The sequence below is a fragment of the Haliotis asinina genome, chromosome 16 (assembly GCF_037392515.1).
Source record: "Haliotis asinina isolate JCU_RB_2024 chromosome 16, JCU_Hal_asi_v2, whole genome shotgun sequence".
In the NCBI taxonomy this organism is placed as follows: domain Eukaryota; kingdom Metazoa; phylum Mollusca; class Gastropoda; order Lepetellida; family Haliotidae; genus Haliotis; species Haliotis asinina.
In genome coordinates this window covers 3,574,942-3,593,166 of record NC_090295.1, presented here as the reverse complement: position 1 = coordinate 3,593,166, position 18,225 = coordinate 3,574,942, and the positions used below count along the sequence as shown (strand labels likewise).

The following is an 18,225-nucleotide window of genomic DNA, read 5'->3' as shown; positions in this document are numbered from 1 at the left end:
AAAAATTGTAAGAAACTCTCTGAAAGATAAATTGTCTAAGATACTCTTACTCTGTTGTGCATTATGCGAAAGTGGTTCTGTTTTATTTTAATTTTTAAATGTTTTTATATAAATAAATGAAAACTGAGCATATTTTTGCTGTGCAAAACTCTAAATAGAGGTACACTTCCTGACACACCAGACCGTATGACCTGAACACAACCGTTATCTATGGAATTCCTTTGTAACAGAGGGACGGTGGGTAGCCTGGTGGATATAGCGTGGGTTCATCGTGCCGAGGACCCGGTTCTATTCCCCACCCTGTTACAATGTGTGAACCCCATTTCTGGTCAAGCTAAACTCACTTACTCTTCTAACGTAAACAGCTATGTTAATAACGAACACGTCTATAAGAAATGAGGGATAAGACGACCTGTTTTAGGGGAGCGGTCACTTGCTGTATATCTTAGCCAAAGTACAAAACATGCGGTTAGTCGTCCATTTGAGTTCGTTGTAACCATAGTTTCTCATATCTGAATCACAGCGAAACAACAGCGGTACAACGTCACCATCTTTGTATGATCTATTTTAAGTACGCCCAAAAGCATTAACGCACTTAATGCACCTGATATTTAAGTGAAGTGTTGAACCCTTGTTGATGTGACGTCAAGGTAGCCCTGTTTGGCAGTTATTACCTCCTTCTAGAGGAAAAATGGGGAGTTATGCGCTAGCAGCCTCGAGGCAGGGGTCCATCGACGTCCCCCTCGGGCAGCCAGACACAGGGGTGATGAAAGCACAGTATACATTATACATACTTTGGGCCGTGATGTGTTGTCATCAGCCAGGAACATGAATACGGCAACGGCGGCGTAGACGAATAAAGAAGGCAAGGGTTTGACCTCCTACCTGTCTCTGTCATTAATTACTCCAGTTTCGAGTACGGAGCACTTTTGTAGGAATATGTATTTTATGTTGCCGAGGTTACGCGCTGCGACAGGGGTTACTGTCAGAGTGGAAGACTCAACATTGGGGGTTTAAGAGCAGGAAGGATCATTCCAACTTTAATTATTTGAAATTTGGTCACGTGACTGACAAGCTGTTCATTGTCTCTTTTTAATAGTTTTGAGCATAAAGTTCCTAATCCAATTCCTTTCTTTGACCTAAACTGCAGCATTATCAGTTAATATTCAGGGGGTTTTAATATTGTGTACCGCCGGCGTCGCTGCTTTACGGTGGTCAGTAACTACTCTAGTCTGGACTACACCATCCTGTGATTAATATCATGAACACAGATAAGCACCTGGGATACAAACACACGCTTCAACCAAGTCAGCGAGCCTGACCAATACAGTTTTGCATGTTTAACAATTCAGAACATAACGTGGAATTGGTCACTGTTATGTTGACCATAACATTCTACTTGTTAATGAGTGATTGAATATTATTCTCATATCATCAGTTACTGTATTTCTGTGATTGTGAATGAGTGAGTTGGATTGTACGTCGCTCTTAGCAATATTCCAGCAACACCACGGCAAGCGACACCAGCAGTATCTTCACACTTTGAGTCCATGTGGGGAATCGAACTCGGGTCAACAAAACAACTATTCAAAACAATACATCTTAACGAATGAACGATTCAAAATACCTCGAAACGAGCTAATATGGTTTTTAATTGCATATATCAACGGTCAGAAAATATTACAAAAGAGAACACGAGACATGGGTTTCACAACTTACCAATTGGGATCGAACCCGGCCTTCTGTGCGAACGAACGCGTACAATATATTACAATATATGACAGTATTTATGACTGTTATATGAGTAGTATGATCGTAATTATACTTTTAAAAAGATTAGGGGGACTTCATTTTAAATTACGATTGAAATTTACGATATATCGGAGTCAATCAATGTTAAAATGAATACATCAACACTTGCACTTCCTTTCGACCATAGCTGTTTGTACAGTTACCACTCTTGAAATGTGACTGGTCTGTGATGTGGAATTTGCATGTGTACGATTTATATTTTCAAACAGAAAAACGGCTAGAGACAAACACTAACAACTGTGTGATATAAAATGATTGTCAAAATTAACTGACTGACGTGAGCTTGAAAACCGTGAAAACTCAATGCACGTGTATGGGGCTACTGTGTTGCGCACGTGCATCCCATGTGCTCATAAGATGTATATGTCTTCGAAAAGTTTGTTAACGCACATGCTTCCTGTCCAAAGTGAAAGTTGAGGGTCCCCCTACTCATAAAGATTACATTATGCATAGACATACCTGAATTTGCGCTAATTTCACTTCTATCGCTTGAAATAAAGCTATTTAGCATATCATGAAAAAAAAACTGTGTCCATTGTTTCTTATCGCTGTCTTAAAAACATAAAGATCACTAATCAGGCAATAACGGCTGAAATAAATACGCTCATGTCCCCTCGAGCAAAACGTCGGGGGAGACAAAACAAGAAATATGTGACACTCGCCTCGGGGAAGACATAAGACAATGTGATCGATGACTGGAATATTGAAAATTGATTTCGTGGAGTGTAGGTCAAGTGTATTTGCTTGGGAAACACGAGGAAGGTGTTGCGTTGAATGGTCATTACACGACGCGGTGCCCCTTTCGCGAAGCAACCTTTACTAAGGTTAACTTTAACTCCCATTCTTTGACACTGATCTAAGTTTACCTTAAAGACTTACGATCACCTTGGTGCTTTGTGAAACGGTGTCCAGGTGACCCACATGTGTCTGTGTCCAGGTGACCCACGTGTGTCTGTGTGTGTGTCCAGGTGGTATGGTGAGATCTGAGTTTGCTTTCCTATCTTAATCAGGATTGCGCTCTACGTTACGGCGCGTCAACTGGATGGAAGAGGCAAGCCTGTAGACAGCACGAAGTCATAACTCATATCATCCAGACGAATTATTGAATCAAAACCACGAAGAAAGGCTCCTGGCACGCCAAGGGCAAATAACCTCTCACTGCCAAAACGCGTGACTGGGCCACAGACCAGAGACCATATAATAGAACTATTATATGGTACTTTCACAGATGCACCCGTTTTGAAAGTGTAGTGTTCCTGCTAGTTTACAGAAAAGGCAGGGTAACTTAGTAAGAAAGGGCACGTCATAATCTAAAGGGGCATGTTCTTTAGGATTACTGAAAATATAGCAATATATATATTATGAAGTCAAACACTCTGAGATGATTTTAATTCTCGATTTCATGTATACTCTTCTCTTGCGGCGTGATTACTGACTGTACCAAGGGAGTTTGTTTGAATGTATAAAAATCTCGTTATGTTCCACGATGTTGATTACCAATGAACAGTATCGCAATACTGGTTAGCAAGAAGTTGTGGGTTTTATATAAACGTGGATTTTATATAAAGCGCAAAAACGTTCATAATTTGCCGTAAATCGCTGAGACTGAATGCTACACATGAACGCATATCTCGGGCGTTCACTGAACACGGATTGTACGTAGCTACCCCTGTACGTACGGAGGCGCGTCCACGGGGTAATGTGTTTACATTGTCACTGGTGATCTGATAAGGCAAGTTTAAGTTTCGTATCAACATTGCCATGCAATGTCAATCATACAATTTATGTTTACCGAAATGAGTGGGGCATTATAGCCTAACTGCCCCTTTCCCCCTTACCTCTACCCCTTCCTTACCGTCCCCCACCCACCCTTTCCCCTCATCAACACCCTCCCCTAGCCTATATCTAAACAACAACCTTCCTTAAACAACACCCTACCATCGCCTTAGTAATACCCTTCCCAAGCCAGCACCCCCAATTTCCAATAATAACACCCTCTCTAACCAACGCCCTTCCCTAATCCACACCTTCGCCTTAACACCCTTTCCAAGCCAACACCCTCCCCCCCCTCCACAACAACACCTTCTCTAACCAACACCCTTCCATAATCCACAACCTCGCCTTAACAACACCCTCACTTACCCTCCCCTAAACTGTACCAGTCCCTTCCCTGCTCCCGTCCCTTTCCTCGCGTTTACTCCAATCACACACTTCTCCCTAACACTGATATTTTTCTGTATCTGCCCCTTCATTCCTCTACCCCTAAACTCTGCCTTACCTTACAAACACCCTCCAGGATCTGTCTCTGCTTTTCAGCCTTCTCTCCAGCCCCCAACTTTCAGACCCCCACCCCCATCCCCCTACCCACCCACACCCATACCCATCCCCCCTTCCTTATCCAATTTAAACCCTGATCACCTCCCTAACCCCCTATCCGTACCTCCCAGACAAGTTCAGTCATCATCCTCTGAAGGTGCTCTCCCCATGCGGTTATTGTTAAAGTGAAAGATTTATGTCTGTCTCAAACTCTGCACACAGCCAAATGGAGTCTATATATGGGTCCAGCAAACATGCCGCTAGTTTTACTGGCGCTTGTAGATATCTATAGCTGAAGGAGTTACAAAAATAAATTCCTTCTAAAATAAACCTATATCTTTTATTTGTAATTTCTTCTAAATCACAGCCCTGTAGTGCATTGATAGTAACGAGGCTTCATGGGGTTGTCGATAACACTCCATTGCAAAAGCTTTACAACGATACAAGCTACTTGACGTAACTGACTTGGGCTTAAGGGGGTCCTGCGACACAGGTATGGGATTTTTTGGAACACCTTGACCTACTAACGGCCTTGTCGATATCACAGCTGTTCGATGGTGAAACACTAGACATTGCATAGTGTAGATTTGGACCGACATACAGATGTATTTGATTGACGGTAAGGGATTTACGTCATAAAGGCATTGTTCAAGGGAAACAGCCACGCAACAAAGTCTGAATTTACACACATTTTAAGTCCAAATGAGTTTTTTTAAACATGTAGAAAGGGCATGGAAGGGAGAAGAGGAGGAAGAGAGACAGAGAGAGGTGAGACAGAGAAGAGAGCTACACAGAAAGGAGAGAGGTGCGCAATCAAGAAAAATATATGAGAAGAAAGAGACAAGGCGAAAGATAGTCTCAAAGACACACAGATGGAGAGTCTCAGAGACAGAGTCTAAGTGAGTCAGAGAGAGGCTGAGAGATAGTCTCCGAGAGAAAGAGACAGTGTCAGAGAGAGATAGAGAGACACAGGAGGGGGAAGAGAGAGAGGGGAGGAGAGTCTTAGAGAGGGTATCCGAAAGAAGGAAAGTAACACAGAGAGAGAGAACTAGTCTCAGAGAGAAAGAGGAAAAGCGAGAAAAGAGTCTCAGATAGAGAAAGGGAGAGAAGAGTTTCAGAGAGAAGAGTCCGAGAGCGAGAGAGGGAGGGAGAGAGAGAAGAGTCTCAGAAAGAGAAGCGTCTCAGAGAGAGAATCCGAGAGAGTGAGAGAAAGGGTCTCAGAGAGTCTCAGAGAGAGTCTAAGAGAGAGAGAGGGAGAGAGAGAGTCTAGCAGTACCATTTGCATAATTTGTTGTACTGAGACAAACTGACAGAAGTAGTGGTTGTGGTAGTAGTTGTGACGGGTAGTGTAAGTTGTGTAATGTCCTGGCATCATTGTTATAGTAGTAGCAGTAGTAGTGGCATTCATAACAGTCCATTCATAGTCACACAGTCCCCCAGCCTCACTAGTTTCCCTACTGCCTAACTCTCTCTTCACTGCTAAAGTCCTAAATAAGGTCTAGACTTCCTCAGTCTTCCCCTCTGTTCTCCCTGGGCTCCCTTTCAATTCATGTTGTTTTTTTTATACATAACCATCAAAACAATAGTATTACATATTCAGGGACTAAGCGTTAGTGGTGTAGTGGCAGCAGTAGCAAAGGTTGTAGCTTAGACTAGTGCTGTAGCCTATCTGAGGAACCTCAACCGGAACAGTAACACTAGCGTTAGCAGCAATACACCGTGGAGTAACCTTCATCTGTAAAATAGTAACAATGCGGTTTTTTTCAGGATTGCGAAGAGTAATGGCTCGATCAAAATATTTCAGCGAATTTCGGCAACAATATATGATAATCAATTACAACCTCCTGTTTTATAACAGGATATAAATGACAAATCCTCCCATAACAACACAGTTTTCGACGGATGCTATTTGACAGATCCAATCTCTGTTGGCAGAACCAACGTTGTAATGTCAATCACCTGTCATCTGACTGTGTTACGTTACTGCCATAGCTGACGCGCTGGTGCTCGTGTATCCGGGCACAAGTCATACAAGCACGGGGGGCAGGGACTGTGGGCATCTGCCCGAAATGAAAGGTATAGAGAGTGAGGAAACTCGGTTCAATTCTGGTGAAAGAGTGAGAGAGTTTAGTTTTACGCCGCACTCAGCAATATTCCCACTATATGGCGGCCCCGGTGAAAGGAGAAAAGGTTTGTCCATTCTTACTCAGGGACGGTACAGTAGTAGTAGTAGTAGTAGTAGTAGTAGTAGTAGTAGTAGTATAATTAGTTATAGTACTTGCATCAATCCCAGCAGTAGCATCAGCAAATTCCACGTAGATTATAAACAAAAGAGGTCAATGCACAGAGACCTCTTTCCTTCAGGATTGTACAATAGGGTTGCGATCAACATGATCGGACAGATACAAGAGTATAAACTAAAACAGAGCGGTCAGCCAGGACATGCTCCCTGTGTTTACATGGGATGCTGGACACTGATCAAGATGAACGGGCGGACTAAGGACATAGGAGGAGGTTGTCCCTGTCATGTACTGGACAACGGTTATACATTATAAAGCTGATCCAGATTAGCCAAAATACCGAGTACACCGTGTCAAGCGCACGTGTCTTTAAATGCAGACTGGAAATCGCCATGACAACGAACGGCATTGGCACATTAATGTCTTTGGACATTTATCATTATGACATGTTTCACAATGTCATCTCTGATGACACGGCAGTTGCCACGTACATAGTCCGACTCATCCAAAGCTAATTGCTTACTCTTATAACGCATTTATTACCCTGCCGTGCATGTCACGTGTCACTGTTACCATGACAACCATAATGGACGTCCCATCTACCTTGCTTGAAACATCAACATGAGAAGGAGTGTTGTTTGATTGTTGTTTTATGCCGCACTCCGGCAGCATTCCATCTAGGTTACAGGGATGTGTGAACACCCTTATTTACACAATCCAGTGATTGATATCATGAACATCTACATACGCAGTTGGGAGGTGGAGAATGAGGTAGCAGTATCACGTTAGTCGTCTGGAATATTTATGAAACCAATGGCGGATCGCATGAGCGTCAACGAAAACCTAAGGGGGCAGATTTGATATTATTAATATAAACTACAGTGAAAGGGGAGGTAACCCTCTGAGCTTGTCATGAAATATGATCCATTACATGGGTAAAATGTCCTTTTTACTAGTAGTAGTAGTAGTAGTAGTAGTAGTAGTAGTAGTAGTAGTAGTAGTAGTAGTAGTAGTATGACATTAGTCGTCTTGGATTTTTATGAAACCAGTGGTGGATAGCATGGCCACCTTTTGGAACAGATTTCATATATAGTCCACAGCGACTAATGGAAGGTAGCCCTCCGAACTTGTCATAAAATCTGATCCATGTAAATCCATGGGTAAAATGCCTTTCTCTAATTGTAACACCGGAGGTCACGGGCACTAACCGATCGGAGAGACAATGCAGGACTAATATTGAAGTGAATATTCCAGCAATATCGCGGCCAACAAATGAGCTTCACCCATTGTACAATTGTAGGGAATAGAACCCGGACCTTCGGCCCATCATATTCGTTGGTTTCACATTAATCTAAGACTCGCTGTGCGCATGCGCAGAGCGTGTAAAAATATCTACTGGCCAACTTCCGCTTTGATCGTACGTTTACCGATAGTGTTAACTCACACTAAAGAAAACGAAAAATCATACCAAATGTATACTAGTTTCATGTCTATTACAGCTTATACTTGTATGCACCAAAAACCAGGAGTGGTGAAATAAATAGTTTAATTTATTTCAATAAGTTCTTGTATAAACACATCTCACCATCACCGTTCAGAGGCGTTCTTCCCGTACATCCCCTTCTCACAACTAACAAAACACACATTTCTGATGCAGCTGCAACCAAAATAGGACATCAATAACTGAAAAGCATATGCAGGTCGACATATTTAGTCTGTCCAAGCTTTTGTTTTTGAACAGTTGTCACTCGTAAATAAGTATTACTTAATCATTTTGTTTTGAGTGTATTTACACTATCGGTAAACGTTCGACCAAAGCGGAACTCAGCCAGTAGATATTTTTACACGCTCTGCGCATGCGCACAGCGAGTCTGAAATTAATGTGAAACCAACGAATAAGACTTGGAGGTCCTATGGACACGTGGTCAAGCTATCGACACCTGTCGTCTGCAGTACATATGAGCACATTCCACTTTCAGCACTGACTCTGTCGTGATAGAATGAACCCAGCTTTAAACTGCTTTCTAAAGTCCCTTTCAAAGTAAAGTGACACAAGGAGGACGTCGCGTCACAAATATATATAAACATAGATATGTTTCCCGCAGACCACGGGTCTTATTCCTGGAGAATTCAGGATCCGAACACACAATCCAGACCTTTTGAATACAACTCCACACAGAAAACAGCAGACTCTTAACCATGTGCTTGAAAACTCGTAACACCACTCTCCAGTCATATAGGACAGACGCTTGGACTTCGTAGTTCGATTACTGAAGCACTCGGCAGGGAGCCTCGACAATCTTCCAGCCCGTTCGGTTGGCGTTTGAGAAGACGATATCGCCTGATAAAGACGTCTTTGTTCACCTGTCCATCTCTGATATGATTGTTTTGGCATCGCTCATTTATCCGGCGACTGAACGGATCATATCGTATAAATTATGGGATATAGATAATAGGAAAACGCCCGCCGATGTTTACGAAATATTGTCAGCGTTGTCAGATGGGTTGTTTCAGAGTCAAGGGAATGTCACACCGGTCTATTTGTAACTATTCTATTAAGTCTGCTTCACAGTTACGAAGGGGGGCTTGGGTGGTTTAGCCATCCATATCTCCCAGCTGTGTCCGGATGCGCAAGTCCGAGGTTCGAATCCTACAGTCTTCACCTTCATAATTAGTATTAAACTTTAGTCCTATATCCAAATTCAGGTATTTCGTCAATCGCTGTGACCCTCGTCACTTGAGATGTCTCGTGACATGACTACTATAATAATAACAATTAAAATAACGCTTCAGTCTAAGAAGAGTCTGAAAACGACTCGTCATAATTAACATTCCGAAGCTGTCGTAAAAGACAATAGAGGATCGGAGGTTAGGTTGGCTGTCTTAGGCCATGCATGTGGTCGAAACCAGCTGCGTTGATCGATGCTCATAATACCATCGATTACCATGGTAACGCCGTGTTGTTAGCCCGGATTCGATCGATTACTAAGATTGGCGTATTGTTTGAATGTTTCCTATTTCGGCGTTCAACACAAAACGCGATTATTCGTCATGACACAATTGGATAAAAGTGGCGTAAAACAATAATCCTACCTAGAAGTCACGACATGTCACTGTCTCAATTTTCAAACACGTCACCCCTTGAGTGAGAGAGTTTAGTTTTACGCCGCACTCAGCAATATTCCAGCTATATGGCAGCGGTATGTAAATAATCGAATCTGGACTAGACAAAGCAGAGATCAACAGCATGAGTATCATCATCTCTTGATTGAAACTGACATAGCAGTCGTCTGACGAGCAAACTGAAAACGATTAACCGTTTATATGAAAGCCGTGCTTATAATGGGCGCTTCGTGACTACTTTCAAATAACCGTGAAATACCGTCTGATGTGCGATTCTAAATCTATCAATAGAATTTGAAAGGAATTGTTTCATGTGAACAGCGTTGCTCAGTAATTGCAGGACACTAAACTTGAATACCTGGCTCTTAACTGTGCTACCAGTACGATGTCGTAAATTACGACATCTAATGAATCAGTGCGCGATTCCACCGCGCAGAACAAGAGCTAATCACGCCTGACATGCGCAGCTTACACAACGGAGTGTTTAGAGTTTGAAAAATGTAGTCCCCGCGGGGTATGGTGGTTTTCGAGAGGATGTGACGGGATGGAATATGTCGTTAATGGCAGTTGCTCTCATCTGAATACGTCACACAAATGGAGAATACCTACTGAACCTTTTTGACGAGAGAAATTTGTCACCGTGACGTATTTCCGTCATTATGTATCAGTGGTGACTATATCCTTATTCTTGATTAATTCTAACATCCTACAACAATGAATAATGTCTGAACAGTAAAACATTACAAATACACCACTGACGTATTTACAGGAAACGAACTTTCATGTTAGGGTGTCTGTATTATTCACCTTTCAGACAAGTTTCATAATTTCATGTGTCATGATGTGACTACAGTATGTAACCTAAATAAACAAGCCAGGATCCTGATATGTATATCAATATACTCACATATTTACACTGGCGTGTCAGACCGATTGTCTCTGAACGAGAACGGCTTTTTCATGTCTTATTTTAATGTCAGTGTGAAATATTCTTTATCGGTATTATTCAAACGAGATTATACTGTAGATGCTCTTAGGACCAGCTGCTGAGGGTGATGTTATCTCAATATTAAGTACGAATTTCGTCAGGAGTATTTTAGTCGACAAGGTTTAGTTATCTCTGGGTTGTGTAGAGCTTCAGTTCAAAATCTAAATTGAAATCATCTTTCACACTCCATAAATCGGATAATACAACTTGCTTCTTCCCTACCACCACTGCTACTACTGCTTCTGCTTCTGTTGCTGCGGCTACTACTACTACCACCACTACTACTACTACCACAAGTACTACGAATACTACCATTGGTGCTACTACTACCACACCGACCTCGAGAGTGGATCTAACAGCAAAATCAACATATCCATACAATATAAAAATGTTATATAAATGTAACATATAAAAATATACTGTTACATATACTACTCCACATAAGTGATCGTGTCACCACACGTTAAGCACGTGGTATAATTATGCTATCTGTCGTAGAATTCCAAGGTCTGTGGGAAATAAACAGCCTGAAAAGGCCATCTGACCTTAGTATTCATGAAAATTATCATTTATGTCAGGAACGATAGCCAATCTAAGATAACATGGCGTAGTTGCAGTAGTACAGTCGATAGTGGATGGTAGGTCTGGACATGACACCGTTAAGTAGATAGGCCTAAAATAACAGCCTTGTCGTATCCCTTTCGTCATCAGTGTCTGTACCACTTAACCACAAATTATGATGAATAGGTGTCTGAGGACTGTCTCATTTACATGGGAGCAATGTCTCCATCTCAGAAAGGAATCTCATTTCAACGTCCTGCTTCTGACAACAAACTGAAAGCGTATTTATGATTATCCCGATCATCACGAGACAACAAAACATCAAACAACCTAAGCATCAAAATAATTATAACAGATAGTCATATTTTACGAAACATGTTCCATTTGTCAGTAAAGGACTAAACGAAATTCGCAAACGTTTCTTTGGTTGGTACTGTTTTGAAAAAAAAGCACAAACTTATTAGTCCCAGCGTACATTGCGATCTCTCACCCCACCTCCACCCCCATCTCCACCCATCCCCGACCTATCCATAGCTCACTCTCGCTAATCACAATTTCATCTTATGCTCGATTCAATCGTGAATGATGCAAGAAGCCGCTCTGTCATGCTACTGATTAGCCGGACATCAACCATCCAGGAGGTCACCTTGATACCGGTGTCAAGGTCACTCTGAGGTCACGTTCAATCGTGACGTGAAGAATGTGAAGAGTGAGTCAGATGCATGTCTTGATAACACATCTTCAAGACATGCCATACACTGTGATAACATTGAACAACAATTGGATAAAGTGCACGGACATTGTTCAAACTGTAAACACAATGGCAGTGAGAGTGCATTGTGTTACGCTGTTATTGATATTCTAAGGAAACCTACAGCTATGCAAGTCCGAGATACGCCTATAATTAAACCAACAAGCACGATAATAGACTGGCCGAAAGTGAAAATCGAATCTAAGGGAGGCAACTATGTACGGCGATTGACGTCGCCCAGATCACTCTTTGAGTGAGTGAGTAAGTTAAAAGAGTTTAACTTTTACGCAGTGTTTAGCCATAGCAGTTTCATCACGGCGGTGGACATTCTTCCTCCGAGACCAAAGTTGTTTATCACATTGAAAAGGACGTTTCATGGTGAATATCAAATACAAATGCACGGCGTAATCCCAAATAGACATACATACCGGGTCAATTCACGTGGATCTGAAATGACGAAGGATGCTGGTGAGCTCAGTAGTATAGGGAATGTTCCCTATACTACTAGCTCTTCTACATGCGCTGACAATCCGTGTATATTTAATGTTTATAATATTTAATGTTTGTAATATTTAATGTTTGTAATATTTAATGTTTGTAATATTTAATGTCAAATATGATGACGCTGATGAAAAATGCGTGTCCATTTTTTGTCTTAGCAAAATGAGGACATTCATATTCAAATCCCATAATTTTATTTAATGCGCCTTGGAAAATGTGTTTTGAATATCTAGTTGAATAGTCAGAAGAAATATGGCAATACTGAGCTTTTCATCCGGGGTGTACATGTGTGGTGATGATGATGGTGGTGAGTGGGTAGGGGATATTCGGTAGGGGTGGGGTGTGTGGCAGACGGTGGCATTAGATGCTGACAAACCGTGGACGGCAGTTCCATTCATAGTGGCCTCACATACTCCATGTGATCCCCCATTCGTCTTCTGACTACTGTAAGAGGTATTAATGTTGACAAGGGAACACACTAAACCTTGAGGAACCTCTTCTGTGTTACACTGTAACCTTATACGGCTTGAGGTATTTTTAGATGAATCTGGAGATGTCTCTTACGGCAGAAATGAAAGATGATGCAACTTCAATGACATTTGGAAGTTTATACCTGAGAGAGTTGTCATTTATTTTTTGGTCTGGTACAGTGGTAAATCTAGTATGACTAGTAGAAGCAATAGCAGCAGCAGCAGTAGTAGTAGTGGTGATGGTGGTGATGGTGGTGATGGTGATGATGATGATGGTGGGGGGGGGGGGGTGGTAATGATGATGATAATTATAGTGGCAGCTGCGGTAGTAGTGGTAACAATGATAACGGTAACAGAGGAAGCGGTGGTGGCAGCAGTAGTAGTAGTTGTAGTAATAGTAGTAGTAGTAGCTGTTGTTGTAGTATTAGTGATATTAATGATATACATGTTTATCGTAGCAGTAGTATGTATGACTCGTACTAGTGATAACAATAAGAGCAGTAGTAGTAGTAGTAGTGGTAGTAGTAGTAGTAGTAGTAGTTGTAGTTATATCACTGGTAGTAGTTGTAGCAGTAGTAGTGTTGCTAGTAGTCTGTTCAATCGACCATTGTTACCATCACTATAACATCCTACATTAACGTCTTAATGTCAGAGATAACGTAAGCACCAACACATATCATCACATTTTTACATCTGAGTGCACCCATCCCGAATCTTTAATGTCCATGACGTCAGGCACTAATGACAACACGGTAATGACGTAACATCACTGCGCATCAATGACCGATGGCAACAAGTGATTGTGTTTATGATTGCTCGTAGCCGGCGGCCGCTCAACGTCTAGCCCTACTCGTCATCACTTAGCGTCCATCGTGTCACAGAATCCACCACCCACGACACCATGGGCGATGTCCACGTTGTCCATAAGGTGTCAAGAGGCACATCTTTGATACTGGGGTTGTGAAATATTGCACGGTCACTTGTGTCCAGCCTGCCCTTCGGACAGCAAGGTCTCGACGCGTCAGTGAGCACTTGAGTTACGATGGGTACAGATAGGAATCAGATACAGCGCCGTGTCGTGCTGTGATTTTTCTACAGGTGGCACGTTTATGAAAGCTTTCAGAATTATTTATTTCATTACATATGCAGCTTTTCACGTGTACATGCCAACACGAAAAACGTACCCATAAAAAGAGCTGATTATATGTCACTTCTTCGTGTTACGACTGTTTAGACATGGAGGGTCCTCCTAATCAGCAGTAGGTGTTCCCAGTAAAGGTTTTGCATTTCTTCATGATCGGCTCGGGTAGCCTCGTGGTTAAAGCACTGTCTGGTCACGCCAAAGACACGGGTTCGATTCCCCATATGGGTAAATTGTGTGAAGCATATCTTCCTTGCCCCCCACACTGCAGAAATATTGTTAAAAGTGGCGAAAATATTATCTCACGTATACATAATTTGCACATGCTGATTGCCCGTCTGTCCTAACCAAGCTCATCTCAGTGGGCTATTATAGCAACTTTCAGACTCTAGAACCAGAAATAATATTATCTTATTGAATATTATATCATAAAAATGCATGACTATATATCTGAGGGAAGGGAAAACTAGTCTTAGAGCTGATGCAATGAAACTGACCATTCGTTCTTGACCTGAGCTGAACTCTCTTCATTTAGTCCTCTTATCAAGGGATGAAGACGTAGCAAGGGATGAAGACTTAGCAAGGGATGAAGACTTAGAAAGGGATGAAGACGTAGCAAGGGATGATGACGTAGTACCAGTGAAGATTCGTACATTTGTCTACGATCCCACACTACGTAACTTGTGTTTAGACTTGTGTTTGACATGTGTTTGACTTGTGTCTGTAAAGCTGTGTCTTCATAGGCTCCACAAGTTAGGCTCCATATGCTCCATTTAGTTGTGGTTGTTCGGATAATCTATATTCGATAGTTGCATTGAGCCCCCAGACAGACAGGAATAAGGGATTTACCCCTTTCTTGCTCATAACATACTCGTCATATATTATTCGCCCTGCTTTTAAACCACATAAGTACGAACTATCAGGTCCACAGACATGCACTTACGAAATCCTAGACAAATATTGACATTCAGCAGTGGCTGATATTTAAGCTTTGAAGCGATTATCTGACTTTTTCAGACGCGGGTGGTTTAGATTCGAAGACCAAAAGCTGAAATGTTGCTACTTTCCTATGGCGGGCATTTATATATACCAAGGTAGAATCAAATCACATCTTCTAAACACCGGTAAACAATGTTACTGTTGCTGGTGTTATGGGATATTCCATTGGATGCCTGGTGCGCGGTAATGTGACTCTAAGGCTCAAAGTGAAACCTTCAATGACGAAATGACAGACACAAATGGTCTGGTCTGCCTTTAACAGCTATCCCAGAACCAGCTTGTGATGTTAGGTTGACAGGACAACAATTTGTATTGAACAACGGTGTTTCACCTAGCGCCATTCCTCCATCCCCACATCCACTGAACCCCCAGTCACCACTAGCACCCCGGCACCGTTCACAAAACTCCAACCCTACCCACAACCACAACCACAACCACAGCCGCAACCACCAGGCCATCCCAAACCCAGGCATAAATCCCCAATCCCCAACCCCCAACCCAAGCTACCAATACCCAACTCAATCCTCAACAGGCCAACACTACATGCAGGGCACGTGATCTCCAAGTAGCTGAACCAACATGAAAGAGTCATTTCGTAATAAGTTATCATATTTCAACATTACATCCTCAACAAATGTTATTTTACAGAGAATTTCCCCAATCTAATGGTCCTGGTGCAAACCATACGCCAGTGCTTTCTCACATTTGTCATGACCCACATCACATCCCCGGAGCAATGCAGGAATGTAGTACCACTGTTAGTATCATAATACAGGAGCTGAATATAGTCTTGGTCCGGCCAAATGGTCGTATTAGTGGTGCGAATTTCCAAGTCCTTTGAAAAATGATATAATAAATAGTCAAATATGTCCGCACAGAAAGAGACACATCCAGCAGCCTAGTCGTTATTTATATCCCGTATCTTGTCCTCAGTACATCACAGAAAAATACCACAATGTAGTTACAAGATGATTCGTGGCTACAAAAGTCGGCCACTTGAGGTGAGCGTACAGTCCGTTTATGTCAACCACCTTGATAACCGAGGTAGCCAACAGTCAGAGGACGAGATTGTGCAGGAGTTTGCTGGAAGATCCGATTGACGGCGGAATCCGTCAGTGTCGTCTGCACCGTCAGTTATCTTCTGGGTCGACCTATTTCGTCATCCCAGTTCGTTTGAGCACAGTTTTCAATGTATTCTTTCTGTATTTGATCAGATGATGAAATCAATAAAAGTCAACAACCAATGCTATCATATCAAATGACAATGGAGTCATTTGATTCAGTTGTCGTCTGGTACATTTTCTCTGATTGTTGGTAATACATCATTGTTATTCTTAAGCATGAAGGTGTGAAATCAACGAAACCTGCATTTTACTTAACATCGTGACATACGGTCGTTGAGAGGAACACAGATACACTGAAATTAAGCAACAGAACCGTATCCATAATAGTAAAAATATACCTCATTTTGCGTTACTGAAGTTAGCTCACAAAACTGATTTAATACATTTGTTCAAAACATGTTCATCTTTGGTGTGTGGACTCTATTAAATCGGTCCTAAGTTTCAACGTAAATGAATGCCTTCATCAATGGGTTATTTCAGTGCATTTACAAAGATGTCGTCATGCTGTCACCGTGATGCAGACAGCCGGGCATATGTTTTACAAATGTCAAGCCATAGTAAACAAATGATGATTATACTTGTGCAAGGTCGTCGCGTAATTTTCAGCCAAGGCCACAGGTGTGTTTGCAAACCTGTATATTTATCGTCAGTTGGTTTGGATTTGGACGGCCAGAATTTGGAATAGATAGGAGACATATCCGGTCTTTATGTGAACATTCACTGAACTGACACATGAAAAAAGGAAAGGATTCATCTGGCCCTAGAGAGAAATGCATCTTAAATATACTGAGAAACAAATCATCCACAAATGTTGGAATGAATCATGTGTTTCAATCCCGTTTAAATGTACAAATATATCAAAGCTCATTTCTCTATCCAGGACCAAAGTACCACCGTATGTATGGGCCAAGGAGACGGTCCATCAAGAGAGAGAGAGAGAGAGAAAGAGAGAGAGTAATTTGAGACACAAAACATTGAAATTAAAAAGCAAATGTTGATATATTTCATGCGTTTCACTCCCTTTCATAAATTAAAAATATTAAAGCCCACTCTTATATCCAGTTATTTGTTTGTGAACTAAAAAAACGTCAAAGATTTGACGACCGTGCATTAGTTTTGAGATTGGTAGATGCATATGTTTCATAAAATGAAAACACATTTCGCAGTAAATCCAATCGACAGTGTGTTAGTCACATGTGGTTGTGATTTGAGACAGTGATGTTTAAAATTGCAAATTACGTCTGGAAAACTATATATGTCTAAATTGGCTAAACCATTCATTTTTCGCCACATGGCCGATAGTTGTTCCACTGACACGTCGTGGATTTAACGCTCAAATCGAGAACAAGCACAGAAGCTGTTATCGTTAATGGACGATATCCAAGTTAAAACACGTGGTCAAGACACTGTAACGGTGTCTGCTAAAACACCGGTCTGCGAATTAAGACATCATGACGATAGTTTGTGGTGACAGCTTTTCTGAAGAAGACGTTACGTCCACTGACATTCATACTCTCTTCAACCCTAAACCTTGATGTCATCTGCGCATGTCTGGGATCTAAGTGTCGTCTGCTCGGGTTGTGTTGATGTTTCGAGATTCAAAAACCTGTCTGGTCATTGTACAGTTTGTGATAACAACACACATATACAACAAAACATACAAAATGAAATAATGTTATAACGAATGAACAATATGGTGGGTGAGAATGAGTACCAGCCCACAATACGAGCGAAATAGAAGGGTACTCACGACGTCGATGGCGACACCGGTGCCGGCACTGTCACCCCAGTAGGGACGTAGGTAACTAGTTCTTTCAGTAGATGCATGTCTCGGCCCTGCTATCTCCAACAAATGTCACCGTTCATATGAGAGCTAGTATCTCGCCAACAGATGACTATACGCGACGGCCATGTGACTGCATGACCTCAGGGTCAAAATACGGGTCACGTGACAGCTACCTGTTTTGCCCCGAGCTGTGAATTCACTTGAGCCGAGCGACGAAGATAAAACTACCCTTGACGAGTCATATTGTTAAAAACATAGATAAAGAGAAGGTTGACGTCTTCGAATGTGCCTATGCTGATGTTGTAGTTGTTTTAAATTAGATGACGCTACGACGGTACTCCCCTTCGGACGACGTAGTAAATTAAGGGCAAATACGTATTCAAAGTGCATTCCTCAACTCGTCAGATTTTCGA

The 18,225-nt window shown here is 41.9% G+C and overlaps 1 protein-coding gene across 1 annotated transcript in view; it reads right to left on the bottom strand.

Annotated features, from left to right (window-relative positions):
* LOC137267586 (receptor-transporting protein 4-like) overlaps positions 1–17,948 on the bottom strand; it is a 67,266-nt gene extending 49,318 nt beyond the window's left edge. Inside the window, exon 1 of the mRNA XM_067802075.1 lies at positions 17,777–17,948. Coding sequence (XP_067658176.1) covers positions 17,777–17,853 — 77 coding nt within the window. The 5' untranslated portion in view covers positions 17,854–17,948. The remainder of the gene's footprint in view (positions 1–17,776) is intronic.
* Between the last annotated feature and the right edge of the window lie 277 nt (positions 17,949–18,225).